At 41.1% G+C, this 20,362-nt stretch overlaps 1 protein-coding gene across 1 annotated transcript; it reads left to right on the top strand.

Annotated features, from left to right (window-relative positions):
• The first annotated feature begins 283 nt into the window (after window positions 1-283).
• LOC100670760 (glutathione S-transferase A1) lies at window positions 284-20,059 on the top strand. Its single transcript, XM_064287385.1, has 7 exons — window positions 284-338; window positions 8,017-8,132; window positions 12,679-12,730; window positions 13,722-13,854; window positions 15,292-15,433; window positions 18,174-18,305; window positions 19,209-20,059. The coding sequence occupies exons 2-7, from the start codon at window positions 8,046-8,048 to the stop codon at window positions 19,329-19,331; spliced, it is 669 nt and encodes a 222-aa protein (XP_064143455.1). The 5' UTR covers window positions 284-338; window positions 8,017-8,045; the 3' UTR covers window positions 19,332-20,059.
• The last annotated feature ends 303 nt before the right edge of the window (window positions 20,060-20,362 follow it).

Raw genomic sequence — 20,362 nt, 5'->3', positions numbered from 1 at the left:
TGCATCCAATTCATGAAAACCCCCACACTAACTTTCACCAAAAAGCCAGTCCTCGCTGACTTGCAGAGAGAGTCAAATAAACCTGAAATTCTTTGTTTAAACTTCTTACTGCTAACCTTGAAGTGAAACATTTAACCAGTCGTTTTGTGATTAGAGGATGGCTCGTCATTTTCCTCTTCTGGAATGGAATCTGGTGGCTGCAGAAAAGACAAGGGAGTGGCTAACTGAACTGTTACACATTTGGGAAGGAAGCAGATTCTCAAGTATAAAAACAGCTTACACACACAAGTGGTGTTGGCACTGAGTTGCTGAGTCCAGTGGAAGCCAGATTTAATAAGGTTAGTGCTGATCTTATGAATCTTATACATTGCCTCACATCTAGATGGCTAGAAAAAGACTTCAAAATGTGTCCTTAGAAAATGGAAAAGTCTTCTTTTATAGTCCCACTGGGACTTCTTGGTGTGTTTAAGAGTTTGAGAGTTTTTTATTCAGTTGCTGATAGATCCTTGGAGAGATGCAAAAATGGAGAACTTAGAAAACTAGGTAGGGCACAAGAATGCAATGGTCTGAGAAGAATTCATGACATGAGAGAAAAAAGAATGGCAACATTTTAGAGGATGTGAGAATGTGTCCGGTGCCAGAGGGGAGTGTAGGAGTTTATGCTAAAGTGACTTTTGCAATAGAATTGACTTGATGTTGACAAGAGTCAGCACACAATTGTCATGAATTTAAATTCGGCAGAATGGCAGACTAGGGTCCCCACCTGACCAGTGAGAAGGACAGAAATCCCACTGGCTCCATGCCTCGGTTGCCTCTCACACCTCCACGTTTGTTGAGAAAGGATCTACCAATGCCACCAAGCACAGTCCAAATTTACACCTCGGTGGTAGAATCCACACATGTTAGCTCTTTCCTTTAGAAGAGATGCTCTGTGATTTGATGCTGGGTCTTGACACCATTGACTTTGCAATACTTTCTTAAGGTTGTTATGCTCCAAAAGGTAGGCACGGTTTCTGGTGAAGAACTGTGTGGAAATTGTAAGCGAATCTAAATATATAGAACTTTTGTATGCGAGACCCTGGATTTGCAACTTGAAAAAAAATGAGCAATAATGCCCCTCACTTGAATTGTCATATTTCCAGTTCAGCCTGTATTTCCTAATCCTTTCCCTGGGCTGCCCTGCTCTTTTCAAATTTCTCTTGCTTAGTCCTTTTATGTTTACTCAGTGGCACAGTCCCACTGCTTTGTTTTAATAGTAGAAGATTGGGTATGACCGTCAGGATTTGTTGACTTAGCACCCCAGTTCCACGTTATTATTTAATTTTTCTATGGTATTCATTCTCATAAAGCAAGCTCAAAGGAGGAAACTGTAGAAAAATATCTGACTCTGAGTATACCTAGGAGGACTCTTTGATTTTATCAAGCCATCACATAATATCTGCTATGTGCAGTGCACTGTTTTAAAAAATAGCATGGCACCTCTCTGCCCTCTGAGAGCTCACAATTTAACGGAGACACAGATGTGTACATAAATAACTATGTAATACTGTGTACAGTATGAAAATTCAAAATTAAGATTTACTAGTGTAAGAAAAAAAAAATGGAGCCCTAGTGGCACATGGTTAAGAGCTCAGCCGCTAACCAAAAGGTCTGCAGTTCGAATCCACTAGCCACTCCTTGGAAACCTTGTGGGGCAGTTCTACTCTGAACTACAGAGTCACTATGAATTAAATCAACTCCACGGCAATTTTTTTTTTTTAATTTATTGCTAAAATTAAAAAACTCCCCAGAAGCCTGGACAATGCTCCAAGACCTCTGGGTATCTTTTTAAATATATCTCTGCAAACCAACCTTATTAATTCCTCAGGAATGCCCCCCTCCTTGTTTCCCAAGGACTTCACTCACTTTCTTTTATCATGAGATTATAAATGGCATATAAGCAAAAAACCTCAAAGCAGTTTCCCTGGAGCTGACTGCCAGGTGGCAAAAGTCTCTCTCTTTCTCTCTCATACTTTCTCTTAATAAATAATTGATCTCTTTCATTGTCAAAGTCTGAATGTTTTTAACACTATACTAGGAATAAATTAGTCTGAAGGTCAGAAGAGCTAGATTCTAATTCAGCCTTTGCCACGAATTAGCTAGCTGGCAAATCTCATTCTGTTTCCGGGGTTCATTCAACTCACTGCCAACCGAGAGGCCGGACTAGAGCAGGGTTTCGCAACCTTGGCAGTATAGACATTTTGGGCTGGGTAATTCTTTGTTAAGGGGGGTTGTCCTGTGTAATCCTAATTTGAAGGGTAGAAGGTCAGATATCAAAGAAGTGGAAAAGTCACTGAGCCTGGAGGTCCTGATGCTGCCCTGGAAGGTAGGATCTGACCTGGGCCAAAGGGGCAGGACCCATACTTTTCTTAGCCCGGCAGCCTTCTCCACTGGGTTCTGACTTGCTCTGTTAAGAGAATCATGATTCTTGGCTTAGAACTCTAGGGACCCAGTTAAAGTGATGCCGCTGCTGGACCCATTCTGCTGTTAGTTGTCTCCAAGCCTGTTTTTCAGACTCGATTCAAGCCTCTTTAGGGCAGAAGCCAAACCAGATTCATGTCTGATCCCACAAGCCATCATCATTGCTGATACATGAAAACTACTCAGCGTGAGCTGAGGAAGTTTGAGTGAAACTTTTTAAAAGAAGGAAATACATTTGAGTGTAAACCAGAAACAAGTGTCAAGGAAAGATCAGTAAAATGTCTGCATTCTCAGGTAAGGAAGCAGATGTTGGAGAGAAGTGATGGTTTTCATCAAGCGTTGAAAATTAGCCTCCTTGAGACCTTGGGAAACCCTGGTGGTGTAATGGTCAAGAGCTATGGCTGCGAACCAAAAAGGTGGCAGTTGGAATCCACCAGGGGCTCCTTGGAAACCCTACACAGCAGTTCTACTCTGCCCTATAGGGTCACTATGAGTCGGAATCGCCTTGACAGCAACGGATTTCGTTTGGTTTTTATTTTTGAGGCCTTGAGCCTTGTACTTGAATCAATGGAGAGAGGAGTAGGGGGCTCAGTCACATGGTTGGACACCTGTGAACAGGAGTGCTTCCAGAGTGCCTGGAACAGGGCAAGTGGCAGCCAGGGCCTGACCTGGGAAGAAGGCACGCTGGGTGCATGGAGCAGGCGCCAAGTCTATCTATCTATCTATCTACCGACCCACAGACCTATTGACCTGCTATCTATCTAAGTATGTATATCTTATGAGCTACAGGTGCTCTGTGAATACAGAGTGGATAGACCTGAGAACAAGAGAACACTTCTGCCACTCTGAGACTCATCTGCCTTCCAAGAACTGGGGGCAGGCGGAAATTCCCGTTTGCTGAGTGCCTCTTATGCATTTTACGCACATTATTTCATTTATTTTTCTCAATAGCCCTCAAAAGTAGATTCACCATTTTTAGAAGAGGAAACTGAGCCTCAGAAATTGAACAACCTGCCTGAACTTATGCTCCTCCTAAAGGAAAGACTTGAGATCTGAGCCTGCACTGTTTGCTCTGGGTTTCCCTTCTCTGTGCTGAGAAACACTGCAATTAGGACCATTCCAGAGACATAGCTCCTTTAATTTGTTAGTGGATTGATCATAAGATTTATTCTTTTAAAAACAAGCCCACTTTCTTTTTTTTTTTTAATATTTTATTGTGTTTAAGGTGAGAGTTCACACAGCAAATTAGGTTCCTATTTAAACTAATTACTCAGTGATCTTGGTTACATTTTCACAATATGTCATCATTCTGATTCATTCCATTCTGGTTGCACCATTTCCAGTACTCTAGCTTTCGTGTCCCTTTACCTTCTCATTTTCACTTTAATTTTTTACCGTTTTGTCTCCCGTTGTTGATTTTGTTTTTTTAAAGAAACTCATTACTCATGGGTGATAGTCTTTATTTTATGATCCAATCCGTTATTTAACTAACAGGTGACCTCAAGGGATAATTTCAGTTTAAGGTGTGATGTCTGTCTCAGAACGATAGTCTCAGGGAGTCCTCTAGTCACAAATGGTTCAGTAAATCTGTAGCCCGCTTTCTTATTAAGTTAAAATATAGTTATTCAAGTACTCAGTTTAGGTCTCTGGGTGGTGCAAACGGTTTGTGCTCAACAACTAACCTAAAGGTGGGTGGTTCGAGCCCACCCAATGCACCTTGAAAGAAAGGCCTGGTGATCTGCTTCCATAAAGACTTGTTGTTGTTGTTAGCTGCTGTCAAGTCCACCCCCAACTCATGGCACCCCCGTGCATTACAGAGTAGAACTGCTCCATAGATTTTTTTTTGGCTGTAACCTTTACAGAAGCAGTTTGCCAGACCTTACTTCCACAGAGCCACTGGGTGGGTTCAAACAGCCAGCCTTTGCATTAGCAAACCACTTGGTCTATCCAGGCTCTTCCGTTCCATAAAGATTACAGCCAAGAAAACCCTGTGGAGCTCAGTTCTACTCTGCAACACATGGGGTCACCACGAGTTGGAATCGACTCAATGGCACTGGGTTTGGGTTTTTATTTTTGGCTAGTACTGAATTTATTAATAGTTTTTAGGATGCCAAGGTAAGGCAAGGCTGGCTATTATGAATTTTCTCTTCCAACCAAGCCCCTAAAAACTGCTAACAGGCAGAAGCTCATGAATTAGATGTTCCTCTCTCTCCCTGCCTGTCTAGCCTTTAACTGGCTAGTGGACTCTGACTGGGAAAATACACAAGGTTCTCAGAGAAACACAGAGATGGTGAGCAAAAACTCCCTGGTCTTGCGGTCAGATGACTGATTTCGACTTGACCAGACTTGACTGGATACTCATGAACTATGAGCGTGGGCGAGGTGTTTATCCCTCTAAAATTCAGTTTCCTCAGTTTTAAAATGGGATGTTAGAAACTATTTCACAGGGTGGTTGTAGAGGGTAGAAATAGTAGATATTGAGTAGGAATAAGGAACACATGTCTGTGACCTCCAGCAAATCACTCAATCTCTCTAGTTCTCAGTTTCTGTGATTGAGGCAAGGTATTATGATGCCCCAATCTTGATCAGGCCTTTGGAAGCTTAATGTTCTGAACATGAACTTGGCTTATAAGAGAGAGCGTGTTATCATGAAATGATATATCATGTAAGATAAATACCCATTTCCCTTTGGAACATGATCTCTGTCACTTAAGTGGGATTAATGTGAGGATGTGTATCATTTAGCTCTGTGAACTCTAGTCCATAGCAATTAAACACTCTTAACAAGTTAGTAAAGTTTTAATCTCCTTTTAAATTCTGCTGAATCATAGCATCTCTATCTCCCATGATAAGAAAGTATAATACACAAAATGCCCAATGGCAAGGCAGATGAGTTAAGTATATTCTCAAAAGATTCTTTACTTCCTAAAAGGTAAGAATATTGAGTTCCACATTTTAAATTATGGATATTTGAAACATTTTGATGTCTAAAATTCACGTTACACTTACTTTTTCAGAGATATATCCATTGGGTAAAGATAAATGTATTTTGTCCAAACTTCCACAACAGCAATACTTTCAAAGAATCATCTTAATGTTTTCTAAACAGAGCTTGCGGTTTGGAGAGAAGAATATAACTGGTCCTCCTAAATCCTGGCCCTGGGACTCCTGCTTTTATTAATCCTGTGTGTTTCTATTCACACCCGTGGTCGAACTCGTTAAATTCTTTGCTGAAGTCATTGAGTTGCCTTCTCTGGGTCCCTGTTATGCTCTTACCTTCCAAGCAACCTGGGATAAAGCAAGGGCTTTCAAACTTCCTTGACTGGACCCAGTCAATGTATCTCTTACCCTTTATAATGACCAAATAAGCATGCACACCCCATATATTCATGTATACACCATGTATGTAACTGAATCTGAAACCTCATGAATCAATAGTTACCTGTTCTATATGTAATGCATGCTGATATTTTCTATTCTTTTTATTTCAATTTTAAAATTAGTAGATTTCCAATTCACTGACTTGTACATATAGAAATTGTAGAATTGGCATATATCCTGCTGTGTACATTCTCAAGAACAACACCCCAAATAAATTACGAAACACAACAACAACAACAATGAGGTATCACCACCCATCTATTAGAATGCCTAAAATCCAAAACACTGACAACACCAAATGCTGGAGAGAACATGGAACAACAGGGACTCATTCACTGTGGGTGGGAATGCAGAATGGTACAGTCACTTTGGAAGACAATCTGGCAGTTTCTTACCAAGTTAAACATAGGCTTACTATATGATTCCACAATGGTGCTTCTAGGTATTTACCCAAATGAGTTGAAAACTTACGTCTATACAAAAACCTGCATACAAATGTGTATAGCAGCTTTATTCATAATTGCCCAAAACTGGAAGCAACCAGGATGTCCTTCAGTAGTTGAATGGATAAACAAACTGTGGTACATTGATACAATGGAGTGTTTATTCAGTGATAAAAAGAAATGAGCCATCAAGCCATGAAAAGACATGGAAGAACCTTAAATTCATACTGCTAACTTGAGGGCACACAACAACAAGTCAAAGAAGCCTGTGCAAAAAAGTTACATGTCGTATGATTCCACCTGTGTGACATTTTGGAAAAAGAAAAAGTACAGAGACAGTGAAAAGCTGAGTGGTTGCCAGAAGGTTAGGGGAAGGGAGGAGAGATTAATACGTAACACACAGGGCATTTTTAGGGCAGTGGGACTTCTGTATGATACTATAATGGTGAACACATGTCAATAACAATTTGTTAAAACATAGGGCTGTGCAACACAAAGAATAAACCTAAATGTAAACTATGGACTTTAGCAATAAATTTAGTAATTTTATAATCCATTAAAGCGTCGCCATGTGTATTTTGAAAACCACCAGTACAGAAAGTAAAGCTTTTTAGACTGGTTTTGAATAGAAGTGGATTTGAATCCCAGCCAACCACTTTCTTTGGGCAAGTTACTTACTCTCTAGAAACCTCAGTATCCCCAACTTATATCTATACAAAAATCTGCACATAAAATGTAAAATGAGAATAATTACCAAATCCACCTTGGGTGATTTTGTAAGACTAAATAAATTTGTGAGCATGCCCAGTGTGTGGTAGACATTGAATAAATGTTAGTTCCTTTCCAAACACTATAAAGTTAATGCAGTAACACCCCTTTTTCTAAAAGGTAAAATTAAATAAAACACACTCAGTGGAGGTAGAATATAGAATTCCAAATGAAGCAATGAATTAATGTCCTCCTCTGTGTGTGCAAAGAATTTGGATCTTTTGAGCTATAGTCAAGCAAGTTTGAGTCTTAATTTCTACTTTTGCTCAAATGCAACGTAACAGCCGAAGAGCTAGAGAGTGACTTTGCTCCCTCCTTCTCCTCCTGCTCAGTGATGACCTCTGGTTTCAAGGCCACCTTAAAGACTCCCAGGGTCTTCCCCTGTGTAGGATCCAGGCCTGCCCTCTTAAGTCCTGGGTGTGAATTTCCATGTCCATTGAGAACTGGTGTGTGGCTGTAGACCTCCCATTTAATCTCTCTGAGCCTCATTTTCATTACCTAGAGAATAGGGTAGTAATAACTGGTTCATGAGGCAGCCATGAGAATTAAGGTATAATGTATTGAAAACAGTGGGCAGGGAACATGAGGAGGTTTTCAATATCCCTTCTCTAATCTTTCTGTCCTATAGGGTCGCTATGAGTCGGAATCGACCCGACGGCACTGGGTTGCTGGGTTTAATCTTTCCCCTCCTGCTAATGTCCACACATGCGTTCTTACTACAGGCTCATCTGTTAGCCTCCCAAGAATGGTCACATTTTAACCAATGGAGACATGAGACTGGTTTGATGCCATTTCACAACGTTGGCCACGGATATTAGAGATTTGAGGCCAAGGAAAACCTTCATAGGACCCCTCCAACCTACTACAGAGAAGCCAGATACTCTACCCTTCTATACCATTGATCCTGTTCAAACGTACATCATAAAGTACATTTCTGCTTCTGTCGTCTGATTCATTCATTCAGGTTTAGAGAAAGGCAGGACCTCTGCTATCATGGCGGGGAAGCCCATGCTTCATTACTTCAATGGACGAGGCAGAATGGAATCTACCCGGTGGCTCTTGGCTGCAGCTGGAGTTGAGGTAGGTTCTGAGTTAGGTCATGGTAAGTCATATCTAAAAGTGTCTGTAGCAAAGTGTTTTTCTCACATAAGCCAGGAGACTTCCATATTAGATGAGTTTTGCCTTAAATAAAAATATGAAAAAAAAATCACATGCAAAGTCCATTTAACATTGGAAAAGCAATCAATGTACACGCTATATTAATTGTATAAGAGACAAAAAGCACATGATCATCTCAATAGATGCAGGAAAATCATTTGACAAAATCCAACACCTTTTCACGATAAAAACTTTCAGTAAGCTTGGAATAGAAAGGAACTTCAACCTACTAAAGGTCATCTACGACACCCCCTCTCCATTTCCCTCCAGCTATTTTATCATCATACCCGGAAACCCTGGTGACATAGTGGTTAAGAGTTATGGCTGCTAACCAAAAAGTCAGCAGTTCAGATCCACCAGGTGCTCCTGTCCTATAGGGTCACTATGAGTCGGAATCGACTCGACAGCTATGGAGGCGGGGGACAGCATAATCCTTGCTAGTAAAAGGTAGGCTTTTTCCCCTAGAGATCAAGAACAAGACAAGGATGTCCTCTCTCACCACTTCTATTCAAATTATATTAGGCATACTAGCCAGAGCAATTAGGCAAGAAAAACAAATAAAAGGCACTCAGATTGGAAAGGAAGAAATAAAACTATCTCTATTTGCAGAGTACATGATCTAGTATATAGAAAATCTTTAATGAAATATTGCTCAGCAATGTAAAGAGTACATTGCTGAATGAGCTGCTGATACATGCACTAACGGATGGGTCTCAAAATTAGGTTGACTGAAAGAGGCCAGACACAAAAGAGCATACAGCATATTATTCCACTTTAAAACTCCATTTATAAATTCTACAAAAGGGAAACACAGAATGATGGAAAGCCTATTTGTGGTTGCCTGAGAGTGGGTACGGAGGATTGACTACAAAGATGCATGAGAGAACTTATCAGGGTGACAGGAATGTTCTATACGTATTGTTGTGATAGAGTTAAATGGGTGTTTACATTTGTGAAACCTCATGGGGCCGGCTCACTTAAAATGAGTCTTTTATGTAAATTATTCCTTAATATATTTGATTTTTAAACATGAAATCACCAGTTATTAAGACAGAGACAGATTTGGCTAAATAATTTTTAATAATTTCTGCCCATCACAGAGCACAGAAACAATTAAAAGAAACTGAATCATCAGCTAATCCCAATTGGTGGCCCTTATTTGGATTTGAATTTAAACAAACTGGAAAAAATAGTTTATGACCTTTATGCAACAATTAGAAACATGAACACGGATGATACTAAAGAATTATTGTTAATTTTTTAGCTGTGATAATGTTTTCTGGTTATTTTGAAGATGTTTTTTATGTTTTAGAGACACATATTGAAGTATTTGAGAATGAAAGATTTGCACCAAGTTATTACCATATGGAGAGAGCAACAGGGGTATAGATGAAATGACTGACTTGAGTTGATAATTACTGAAGCTGGGTTATGGGTACAAGGAGGAGATCATTATACTCTTTCTATTTTTATTTATGCTAAAAGTCTCCATAATAAAAAATACATAACATAAGAAAATGAGTGTAATTAAACTTAAAATACAAACCACGAATGTGGGGGAGGTGGAGAGAGTGAGTGGGTTGCACTGCCTGTGAAAGATTCAATGCATTCATTCAGCAATTATCTTGGCAAGCACATACTTCTGTGCTAAGTCCTAGGGATACACTGATGAACCAGACAGACATGGTCCCTCCCCTCAGACGGCTGACATATAGTAAGAATGCAGACAAGTAAATAGAGAATTAAAATAAGGAGTGAGAACATCTGGGAGGACACCTGGGCTTTTTACAGTGTTAAAATGCCAGACTTGCTAGGATTCCAATTGGAAATGCTGCTAGGTTTCTGTGTGACCCTGCTGGGTGCTGCCCTCTAGAGGAGTCACTGAAAAAAACACTTTCTCAGTCCAGATCAAGGGGACCCAGCAACTGAGGGAGGGAACCTTTGTTTTCCTGGGGAGCTGGGGAGCGAGTCATAGACGAACTCGGAAGATCTTGCCCCTCAGGTGGCACAAGGAAAGGGGGGTTTTTATGAGCTGGTGTCCTGGGAAGCGAATTGCTAGTCCCCTCCCTCCAGCCTCATAGGAACGTGTTTATCTAAGCCTCGGGATTATACTTTATTGATGACTTCATGACTTACTCCACTCATGACTGTACTAGACTTTAGTCTAATCCTTTCTCAGTGTTATGAAGAAAAAAGCAAACCAAAAATCTAAATATTGTGATCCCAGGTTGTCCTCTCTCTATAAATGAATAACCTGTATTAGCAAAGTCCAGGCCTCAGCTCTGTGGTTCAGAAGATGTCTGTGTTCAGAGCCCCCAGGCAAGATGAGCTCCTCACAGGAGAACGGAGTAGGGGGCAAAGCTGAGAGCATCCAGGCTTCCTCTTGTCTACCCAGCTTGACTGAAGAGGGGTGGTGGGGCGAGGGCTGTTCAGAGACCCTGCTCAGGGCTCCAGGGTTCTCTGTGCCCAAAGGGTGATCATCATATCCCAATCTACTCTACCTGCCTCATAAGCAACATCACCCTCACCACCCCATCCCCACCTCACTACCCTCCTGTGATGACCACCCGCCATCTTATATGTTTGCCTTGAACTGGACACCTTATAAATTGTTTGCACACACCATCTGTTATAATCTGGCCCTGTGGGATTGTCTAGATCCACAATAAATGCTATTTCACTGAGAAATTACAAATCCCACAATTCCCAACCTTTTCACAACCATGAACCTTGCTAACTGAAAGGTTGGTGGTTCAGACCCATTCAGTGGTTCCACGGGAGAAAGACGTGGTGACCTGCTTCTGTAAAGATTATAGCCAAGAAAATCCTGTGGGGTAATCCTACTCTGTCACTTGGGTTTGCTGTGAGTCGGAATTGATGGTACAAAACCACTACTTGTTTTACTCTGGGCCATGTCTTGCGCCACATAGTTTAAAAACATTACAATATTTCATGGAAGGAATGGTCAACCCCATTTTATCAATGAGGAAACTAAGGCTTGGAGATACTAAGTGACTGCATTCCAGCTCACAGAGCTATTATGTCACAGAACCAAGACTGGAACAAATCAGACTGACATTAAATCGACGTTCTTGATAAGTCTGTCCTTGGACTTTTGGATTCTACCTGTTAAAAAAAAGTACATCATTAAGTAATAATTTTTGTATTTGTATTAAAGGGGTATAACCATTCAGAGCTCTGACCCGCCTGAAAGAGCCCAACTACTTGGCTGCCATGGAACCAATGGAACATGTGTTAGAAGGTCTAATGTACACCTGTGTTTAACTTTCTGGAAATAGGCCAGGAAGAACTTACATATTCACCAGTGTGGATTGCTTAAAATTAAAAAAAAAAAAAAAAAAAAAAAAAGGATGTGAATCTGTAGGATGAAACAGCAGCCACCCGTTGAAACCCTAATGACAACTTACATTTACTAAGCACTTAATGTGCACTTGATACTGTTCTAAGTGCTTTGCATGCCTAAGTCATTAAACCTATAGCATAAGTACCATAATGACACCCATAATCACACTCAGGTAAGAACACTGAGGCACACAGAGGTTCAGTAATGTACTGAAGGTCACAAAGTGAAAAAGCTCAGATACGAACCCAGGAAGTCAAATCAGAAACCAAAGTTATTTGGCGGAGAGGGGCTGGAACTAGCCCAGGGACTCTAGTTTTTCTCCTTAGATTGGCAAATCTGCCTTAGAGTGTCCCAAATTTTCAAGAAGAGGAGATACTGAGTTGCAAGAACAGGAGCTGTGCAAAAACCAGGACCCATTTTGCCATGGACGAAGCTCCTGGGGAATACCAAACCAAAGCAAACCTGATGCTGTCGAGTGATTCTGACTACAGGACATGGCAGAACTGCCCCATAGGGCTTCCAAGGCTGTAAATCTTTATAGAAGCAGACTGCCTTGCCTTTCTCCTGGGGAGCGGCTGGTGGGTTCAAATAGCCAACCTTCTGGTTAGCAGCTGAGTGCTTTAATCATTGCACCACTCCTGTGGAATAGGATGATATAAATTATGGCAAAGGTCAATTGGTGGCAGAATCTTAAATGGCCCTAGCTCAATGGCATACCCTATGCTGGGGGGCACACAATGTCCTAACCTGATCTGACGTGGAGAAACAGGCTCTCCCAAGATGTTACAACTCCAGAATTACAGCAATCTCCCAAGTCTCCACCCTCCAATGACATTTTCCTCCAAATCTTTACCTAATTTCTGGGGATAGGATGGAGGTGAAGGGGACTTTAAGGAATGAACAGCCAGTGGCTGTGACCCATGCCCCTTCCTTGATGAGTTTTATCTAAGTATTCCAAATGGCCAAGACCAGACTCCTCCTGCCAAACTCAGAAATCTTACCTTCTCCATATTATGTACTAGCCTTTCAAGTTTGAAAGCTCTATAATGGTATTGAACGAAGTAACAGGATTTTTTTTTTTTTTTTACTGTTTCTGCTTTCCAGTTTGAAGAGAAACTTATAGAATCTCCAGAAGACTGGAAAAAGTTAGTAAATGGTAAGATCAAGTTTCTAAATGCCACTGAGATGGTATCTACTAGAACTCCTAAGTTGAGGTGGAGACACCAGACAATGCCTTATTGTGTCTGTGTGGTGGTAGCTGAGGGTGGGTAGAGAAGGAGAAAAGTGGTTAAAATGTAAGGAGTGGGGCTCCCTGAGCAGGTCTGACAACTCTCTCAGGGCTAAGAAGGGCTACAACGCTGGGAGTCTGCTACAGAAACCATGCCCAGTGCCCTGTGATTCCCTCTGGTTGCTTTCTCATGCTTTTCTGTACCGTGAATGAGCTGCAAACAGTTCAGGATCCCACACTGCCCTCCAGCAAAAGACACACAAAAGCATGCATTAGAGTGAAAGGAATAAATAGAGGAGTGGCAATGACTTCAGTTATTTTATCAGTCGTGGTGAAGTGACATCCTAGCAATACTGCAGACTCAGTTAAATGTGACCATGTAGAAGCAGTTGGGAGGCCATGAGAGGGTGGCGAGGGAGATAACTGAGCAAGGAACAGCATCTGTGGGGTTAGGAAAACAGGACCTGCCCTGCACATGCCACTCCCATGGTATGATTTGAGGAGCACAGAAAGGGGCCTCTACATAGAAATCCCTCTCAGAATGTCATGAGCACCATGAGAATTACTTCGGGAATTTCCCATTTAACATGCCACCTGGCTGGCAGCACTGTTGCAGCCACTCCCAGCTTTTCTTGAAGGTACTTTAGACACGTAAAATACAAAGGAATCAATTTATACCTGGTTGGGAAATAATAAGATAAATGAAAAAACAGGTTAAAAATAAAAGGGAGATCGATAAGAACAGGAAGGACTACTGTGAAGCTGAAAACCAAATGCAATTTCAGTTGACATATCATTGCGTTATAATTTTTGGTTTTATTTTGCATCTTCTGTCACCTGAACAAACATTTTTTCATCCTTAAAGGGTGCAATCCATAAAATATTTCACCTATTCTTTTTCTTTTCTTTCTTTCAAAAGAGGGGAGTTTGATGTTCCAGCAAGTGCCAATGGTTGAAATTGATGGAATGAAGCTGGTGCAGACCAGAGCCATTCTCAACTACATTGCCACCAAATACAACCTCTATGGGAAGGACATAAAGGAGAGAGCCCTGTACGGTATATTCTCTGTTCTGATATCAGCAAACAACATGGGAACCACTTAGGTCCTACCTTGAGTGGACAGAGTATACTGGGACTGCAGAAGAAGAGGCCAGGAGGAGCAGAAGCCCCAGAACTGAGTGGGACCATGGCAGGGGATCCTGACTCAGCAGCAGGCTGGGCCTTAGGCACATAGACTGAGTGATGTCCAGCACAGCCCAGTGCTGTAGAGAAGGGGGAATGAAAACCTGGGATGGGTTTAGTGGGTGCACCACCATGTAGCACCAAGACAGAGATTTCCAAGTGTTGACAAAAAGGAAGCCAGAAAGATGGTAAATTTTTTTTTTTTTTTTTAGCAGCTCAGGGCTTTAGGAGCTGCATGGTAGCAACAGCTAGACACAAGAACAAAGTGTCTGAGTGTCTAGAGAAGAAGACTGAGGAAGGGAAGGAGCCAAAGAGACTGATTCTGAAGTTCTAGAAATTATGAAATGATGACGAGATATTTAAGTTATATAGACTAGCCAACTTGGCATGGTTAGCAGAGGCCAGAACCCAGTGATTCGCTGGTGCCCGGGGTAACCTCAGGTATCTGGATACAGGCCTGAAGCAGCCAAACTTACACAAAAACCCCCAAACAAATTCTAGAGACAGAACGTAGGTTAGTGGTTACCAGGGGTTGGAGGAGAGTCTGATAGGGAGTCACTGCTAAAGGGAACAATGTTTCTTTTGGGAATGACACAAATATTCTGATGATGGTTACAGACCTCTGTGAATGTGCTAAACAACACTAAATTGTACCCTTTAAGAGGGTGAAATTTATGGCCTGAGAATTATGTTTCGATAAGCTGTTAGTTAAAAAACTCAGTGATAAGTGTAATTAATGTCACTAAATTGTACATGTAAAAAATGCTGAAATGCAAATGTTTTGTTTATATTTTTTTTACTACTATTTAAAAAAAAAAAAAGCTCAGTTTGGAACAAAAGGGAAAATGTTCCCTGGAATATGCATTGGTTGGAATTGTTTAAATAATTGTACCTGGTTAAGAGGACATGACTGAGGTCACCTTGTGACCTGTCCCTTGGGATTACTTCGGTGGCAGGCCTTTAGCCATATGCCTCACACCAGTTTGTGCACAGAACCAACAACAGAGATGGAAAACCCTGAACAGAGTATCATTTGGTACTTGCAGTGATTCTACCACTGTCTTAACCTTGACCTTAAATGGGTCACCCATGCCCTCTGTACCTACATTTGGTTATGTGTTTAACAAAAATTTTAGACACATGTGTACCCCAGTAGATTGATTTAAAAATTAAATGTGAAAAGATAATTAAAATTGTAGCATTATGACTGGCACAAAATAAGCACCCAGTGAAAATGAGCCTCTTTTTTGAATTATAAAATCTAAGGCAGGAGGCATTTGAAACTCTGCTCATTTTTGTCTTTCAGGATTGATATGTATGTAGAAGGTGTGGCAGATTTGGGTGAGATGATCCTTCTTTTGCCAGTTGCACCACCTGGGGAAAAAGATGCCAAGCTTGCGTTGATCAAAGAGAAAACAACAAACCGTTATTTTCCTGCCTTTGAAAAGGTAAATGGAATCTGCTGGATGCTTTGCGGTCCTAAGAGTTTAGAGGACAACAGAATTCCAGTGCCTGGCCATTACTGGGCACTGACCTTCATTCCAGTGAGCCTCCCTTAATAAACTAAGGTCGCATTCTGACCCTCAAGATGTTTTATAAAAATCAACTGCGAAGAACAATTTTATCAGTTATAAAGCCAAGTTGTAAAATTTCAGAAAATTTCAATTTACCAGGACCCAATCTATAATTCTCTGGCTCACAGAATTCCATCTTCATATTTAGAACTTGAGTTGGCAGGCGCTTCGGGCAATGCTAGAGATTGGACTAGACCCTGCAGAGCACCAAGGGTTTGATCCAAGGTGGAACATGATAAAAGCAACACATTAGAGAAATATTCTGGCACCGTGTATAGGAAGACATGAGACTGCTGCCCACTGGGATAATATTGTAAATATTCAAATGTCGGATAAGAAGTAGCTAAACAGGGATAGCTGGATGAGGAGAAAGAGAAATATACAAATTTGTCAAGAAGAATCTAAAGGATTTGGGACATGGCTGTCACACTTTTGAGGAAAGCCATGAAAACTAAAGAAAATAAGTTTCATCATTAAGTATACAGTACCTATATTACCCGCTGCCGTCGAGTCGATTCCGACTTATAGCGACCCTATAGCACATACATTAGTCAATGTTTTTTCTTTGAAGGTAAAAGGAGAACATTTCAACATTAAAACTCTCTGAAATCAAGCTATATAAGAATCATGAACCAAAAAATGATTACGAGAGATGCCAGAACCCCAAATCAGTTGTCATCAAGGCAGTTCTGCTCATGGCAATCTTGTGTGTGTCACAGTAGAACTGTGCTCCACTGGGTTTTCAATGGCTGATTTTTTGAAAATAGATCACAAGGCCTTTCTTCCAAGGCTCCATGGGGTGGACCTGAACCTCCAACCTTTCGGTTAGCAGCCAAGCATATTAACTACATGCACACCAGTAGCTCCATAAGAGATCAAATGAAAAACCAAATCAGTTGCCCTTGAGTCGATTTGGACTCACAGCAACCTCATGTGTTTCAGAGCAGAATTGCAATTCACAGGGTTTTCAGTGGCCGTGATCTTTCAGAAGTAGATTGTCAGGCATTTCTTGCAAGGTAGCTCTGGGTGAATTTGAAGCGCCATCCTTTCAGTTAGTAGCCTAGTGCTTAACTATTTTAGCATTCCAAGAACTCTTGCATAAGAGATTCAGGAGGCTTAAAAAAAAAAAGGACTAACATCTAAACATCCATCTATAGACCATTCTTTCATTCATTCAACAAATGTTAATTCAGTCCTTGGGTCTCAGGCCCCATACAAAAAACTGCAAGTTTAATAGCAATAAGAGAATAGGCCGTCATGGCTCTGGTGATACTGACAGCTTAGGGCACCTTCGCAGAAGACAAACCATACAGCATTACAGATTAATCTATCTACAGTTAGAAATGCAATCGGCCCCATGAAAACGTAAGTGAAAAACGTATATTACAAATTAGCTTTTGATATTTTATTTTTGTATAAAATCATTACACATGCTTCTATACAGAGGCGTAGACTGAAAGGATATTTGCCTATGGGGTTAACAGGTTAACAATGGTTTATCTTTAGGTAGTGACGTCCTGTGTGTTTTTGTCTTTATTCCTTATGATCTATATATTGTTGGAATATTTTAAATAAATATTACATATTTTCTCAATATTTTATTATGAAAAATTTCACACATACAGACAAGTTAAAAGGCACATACAATAAATCCATATATACCTATCACCTAGATTCTAAAATTAATATTTTATTATGTTTGTTTTATCATATCTCTTCATCTCTCCATCTCTCTTTCCATCCAAAACTTATTACTTTTTGATGCTTTTCAAAGTAAATGCAACATCAGTGCAGTTCTGCCCTAAACATTCCAGCATGCAGATTACAACATAATTCAATGTTTTTACCAAACCTAAAAAACCAAACCCTTGCTCTTGAGTTGATTCCGACTCATAGCGACCCTATAGGACAAAGTAGAATTGCTCCATAGGATTTTCAAGGAGCGACTGGTAGATTCAAACTGCCCACGTTTTGGTTAGTAGCCAAGGTCTTAACCACTGCACCACCAGGGCTCCAATGTTTTTACAGACACAGGTAAATTAGGAATCAAAGCAAATGTTGCAAGGAAGAGGTTGAATTCAAGTTGACCCAGGTTTGTTTCATATCCAAGAAAAGATAAACCAGGGAATGAGGAAGCAGATAACAGAAGAAATGTAGACTCCGAAATAGTCTGGTCAGAGGTAAAGAATGCTGTCAGGAAGAAGAGATGTCACCCAAGGGAGAGAAGAGAGAGAGAAGAATGGAGAGTCATAGCCTGAAGTTTCAGGGCTGCACACATTTAGGGGGTGGGCTAAATAGACACACGGTGCAGCAGGTGCTAAGTCCTTGGCACTTGGGAAAGATGCAAGTAATGGGGTTGGAGTGTGAAATGTCACAATGATGTGGGGAAGAGAAAAGAAAACACTAGCTTGGGCTTCAACTGAAGAGTGAGGAAAGAACAGTAGAAATCCACTTCTTCCTCTCTCTTATTGAATCAGGGGTGGTGGAGAAAGGTCTGAAGCTCTTCAACTGCCCAGTAAGGCAGCAGGGGTGGGGAACACCAGCTGGAGGGAGTCGGGAGAGAACCAGCCTGACTCTGCCGGTGGTCATGATCTGATGTCCTCTAATTTTCCAGGTGTTAAAGAGCCACGGACAAGACTATCTTGTTGGCAACAAGCTGAGCAGGGCTGACATTCACCTGGTTGAACTTATCTACTACGTGGAAGAGCTGGACCCCAGCCTTATTGCCAACTTCCCTCTACTGAAGGTGATTGATTTCACAGCCCCCAGGAGAGGAAGCCCCACCCCTCCCTCCTGGGAATCCACTATATGGACCCTTGGACTGGTGATTTGAGCCCTAGCCTTTTCCAGGCCTTCCCTTTCTCTTATGCCATCAAAATTAGCTTCTAGGCCCTGGTTCTGAGGCATGAAAAGATCTTGCTAAGCCAAGGAAACTGGAAGTGGATGGAAACCCAAGAAGAAAGTTCTGTCTTTTATCATGAGAAAGACTCCACTCAGCATCTCTGCCTCTCCCTCTATTCCATTGCTGTCTCTGGTCTCATTTTTCTCTGTGATTTCCTTTATCCAAGGTCTTCCACTTCTGAATCTGCCTGAGCAGGTCTCTTTCCCTCTGATTTCCTACCCTTGGCTCCTGCTCTGCCTTTTAGACCTCTCTGCACAAGTCTTCCCCCCCACCCCACTCCCACCCACTGCCTGTCTTTATCTCTCTCACTGGGCAAATTAGTTTCAACTGGCCCCATGGTTTATCATTTTTAATTTTCTCTGTCTTTATTCCTGCTCAGTTTTCCTAGTTCTTCATTTCTGTTATTGGGAGACTTTATTGGTGGTGATATCTGACTTGAAGACAGACACAGTATTCATCCTTGTATTATACAAGCACAATGACTATACAAGATATCTCTGTAAGGAAGAAGATAAAGAAGACTGGGATATAAGTAAAGTCTTAAACAAAGGTGTCTTCAGGGGAAAATGCTATTGAGCAATATTTCCTTTTATCTTCATTTCTCTCTGGGCATCTGCATCCCATTTAGGTGCTAATGGAGGGGACTCAGTTGGTCCTTCTCTTGGAGGGTCTCAGGTGTCCTGGGTTGTGCTAATGGTGGTCTGGTCTTTTGGCTCCACTCTGAGGCTGTGCTGTTGTCCATTGCAGGCCCTGAAGGCCAGAGTCAGCAGCCTCCCCACAGTGAAGAAGTTCCTGCAGCCTGGCAGCCAGAGGAAGCCTCCCACAGATGAGAAAAGTTTAGAAGAAGCAAGGAAGATTTTCAAGTTTTAGTAAATCCAGCATGAATGCCATGCACATGCAAGAGAAATCTTAAATTTTATAGCAATGAAGTGCTTTCCGAGTCGTTAAATCTGGCTGTTGTGAGGCTAATAAACTTTTCCAAAGTATATATGCTCATTTAATTAGAAATCAACTCTATGCAGATTTAGGTCCCTGGGTGGCCCAAATGGTTTGTGCTCAGCTAGTAACCTAAAGGTTGGTGGTTTGAACCCACCCAGTGGCCTTATCTCAGAAGAAAGGCCTGGTGATCTGCTTCCATAGACATTAGAGCCAAGAAAACCCTATGGAACAGTTCTGCTCTGTAACACATGGGGTCACCGTGAGCTGGAATCAATTCGATAGTGATGTCTTTGGTTTTTGGTTTATGTGAAGGTTTAGTTGCAGTTCAGACTACTTGGTTTTGTTCAAATATGAAATCATCATCACCTCCTAGAATGTCTCTTGCAACTGAAAATAAATAAAGTGAAAAAAGTTATGCCGACTCTTTAGTCTATTTCCAAGGATTACCATAGAACATCTGTCATACCTTAGCAAAAAGAGTTAAATAGAAGTTTTGCATCTGACAATATCAGTTACGTAAAAATGGCTTTATCTTTTTGCATTTGGCTACTTTTCTGACCAAGGACACACAATTTTTTTTCTCTTTAGAGAGCCATTTTCCTCAGGTAATCAATTTTTTTTTGTACTCATTCATCGAAGCAATGTTTATGTCTATTATGGACCATTCAATGTTCCAAGAGCTAGGAAAATCATGACAAACAAGCCAGATACAGCCTCTGCTCTCATGGCAGGTTACTCTAGTGAGAGAAACAAACAAAAAAAAAATAGGCAATTCTAATCCAAAATCATACCTATCCTTGTATTAGCTTCCTAAGGCTGCCATAATAAATTACCACAAACCAGGTGGCCTAAAACAACAGAAATATTTTCTCTCACAGTTCTGGAGGCCAGTAATCCAAAACCCAGTTGTCAGCAGGGCGATATTTCCTCTGAAGTCCCTGGGGGAGGATTCTTCCTTGCCT

The sequence above is a fragment of the Loxodonta africana genome, chromosome 1, assembly GCF_030014295.1.
Source record: "Loxodonta africana isolate mLoxAfr1 chromosome 1, mLoxAfr1.hap2, whole genome shotgun sequence".
Taxonomy (NCBI): Eukaryota; Metazoa; Chordata; class Mammalia; order Proboscidea; family Elephantidae; genus Loxodonta; species Loxodonta africana.
Note: the sequence above shows the minus strand (reverse complement) of the source record. Positions and strands in the feature narration are given on the sequence as shown.

What these genes read in the sequence shown, in the direction of transcription:
- LOC100670760 (XM_064287385.1), top strand. Translation starts at nt 8,046, where the DNA reads ATGGCGGGGAAGCCCATGCTTCATTACTTCAATGGACGAGGCAGAATG. An exon ending in CTGGAAAAAGTTAGTAAATG is followed by an intron (nt 12,731 to 13,721) that starts GTAAGATCAAGT and finishes TTCTTTCAAAAG; the next exon opens with AGGGGAGTTTGATGTTCCAG. An exon ending in ATTTTCCTGCCTTTGAAAAG is followed by an intron (nt 15,434 to 18,173) that starts GTAAATGGAATC and finishes CTAATTTTCCAG; the next exon opens with GTGTTAAAGAGCCACGGACA.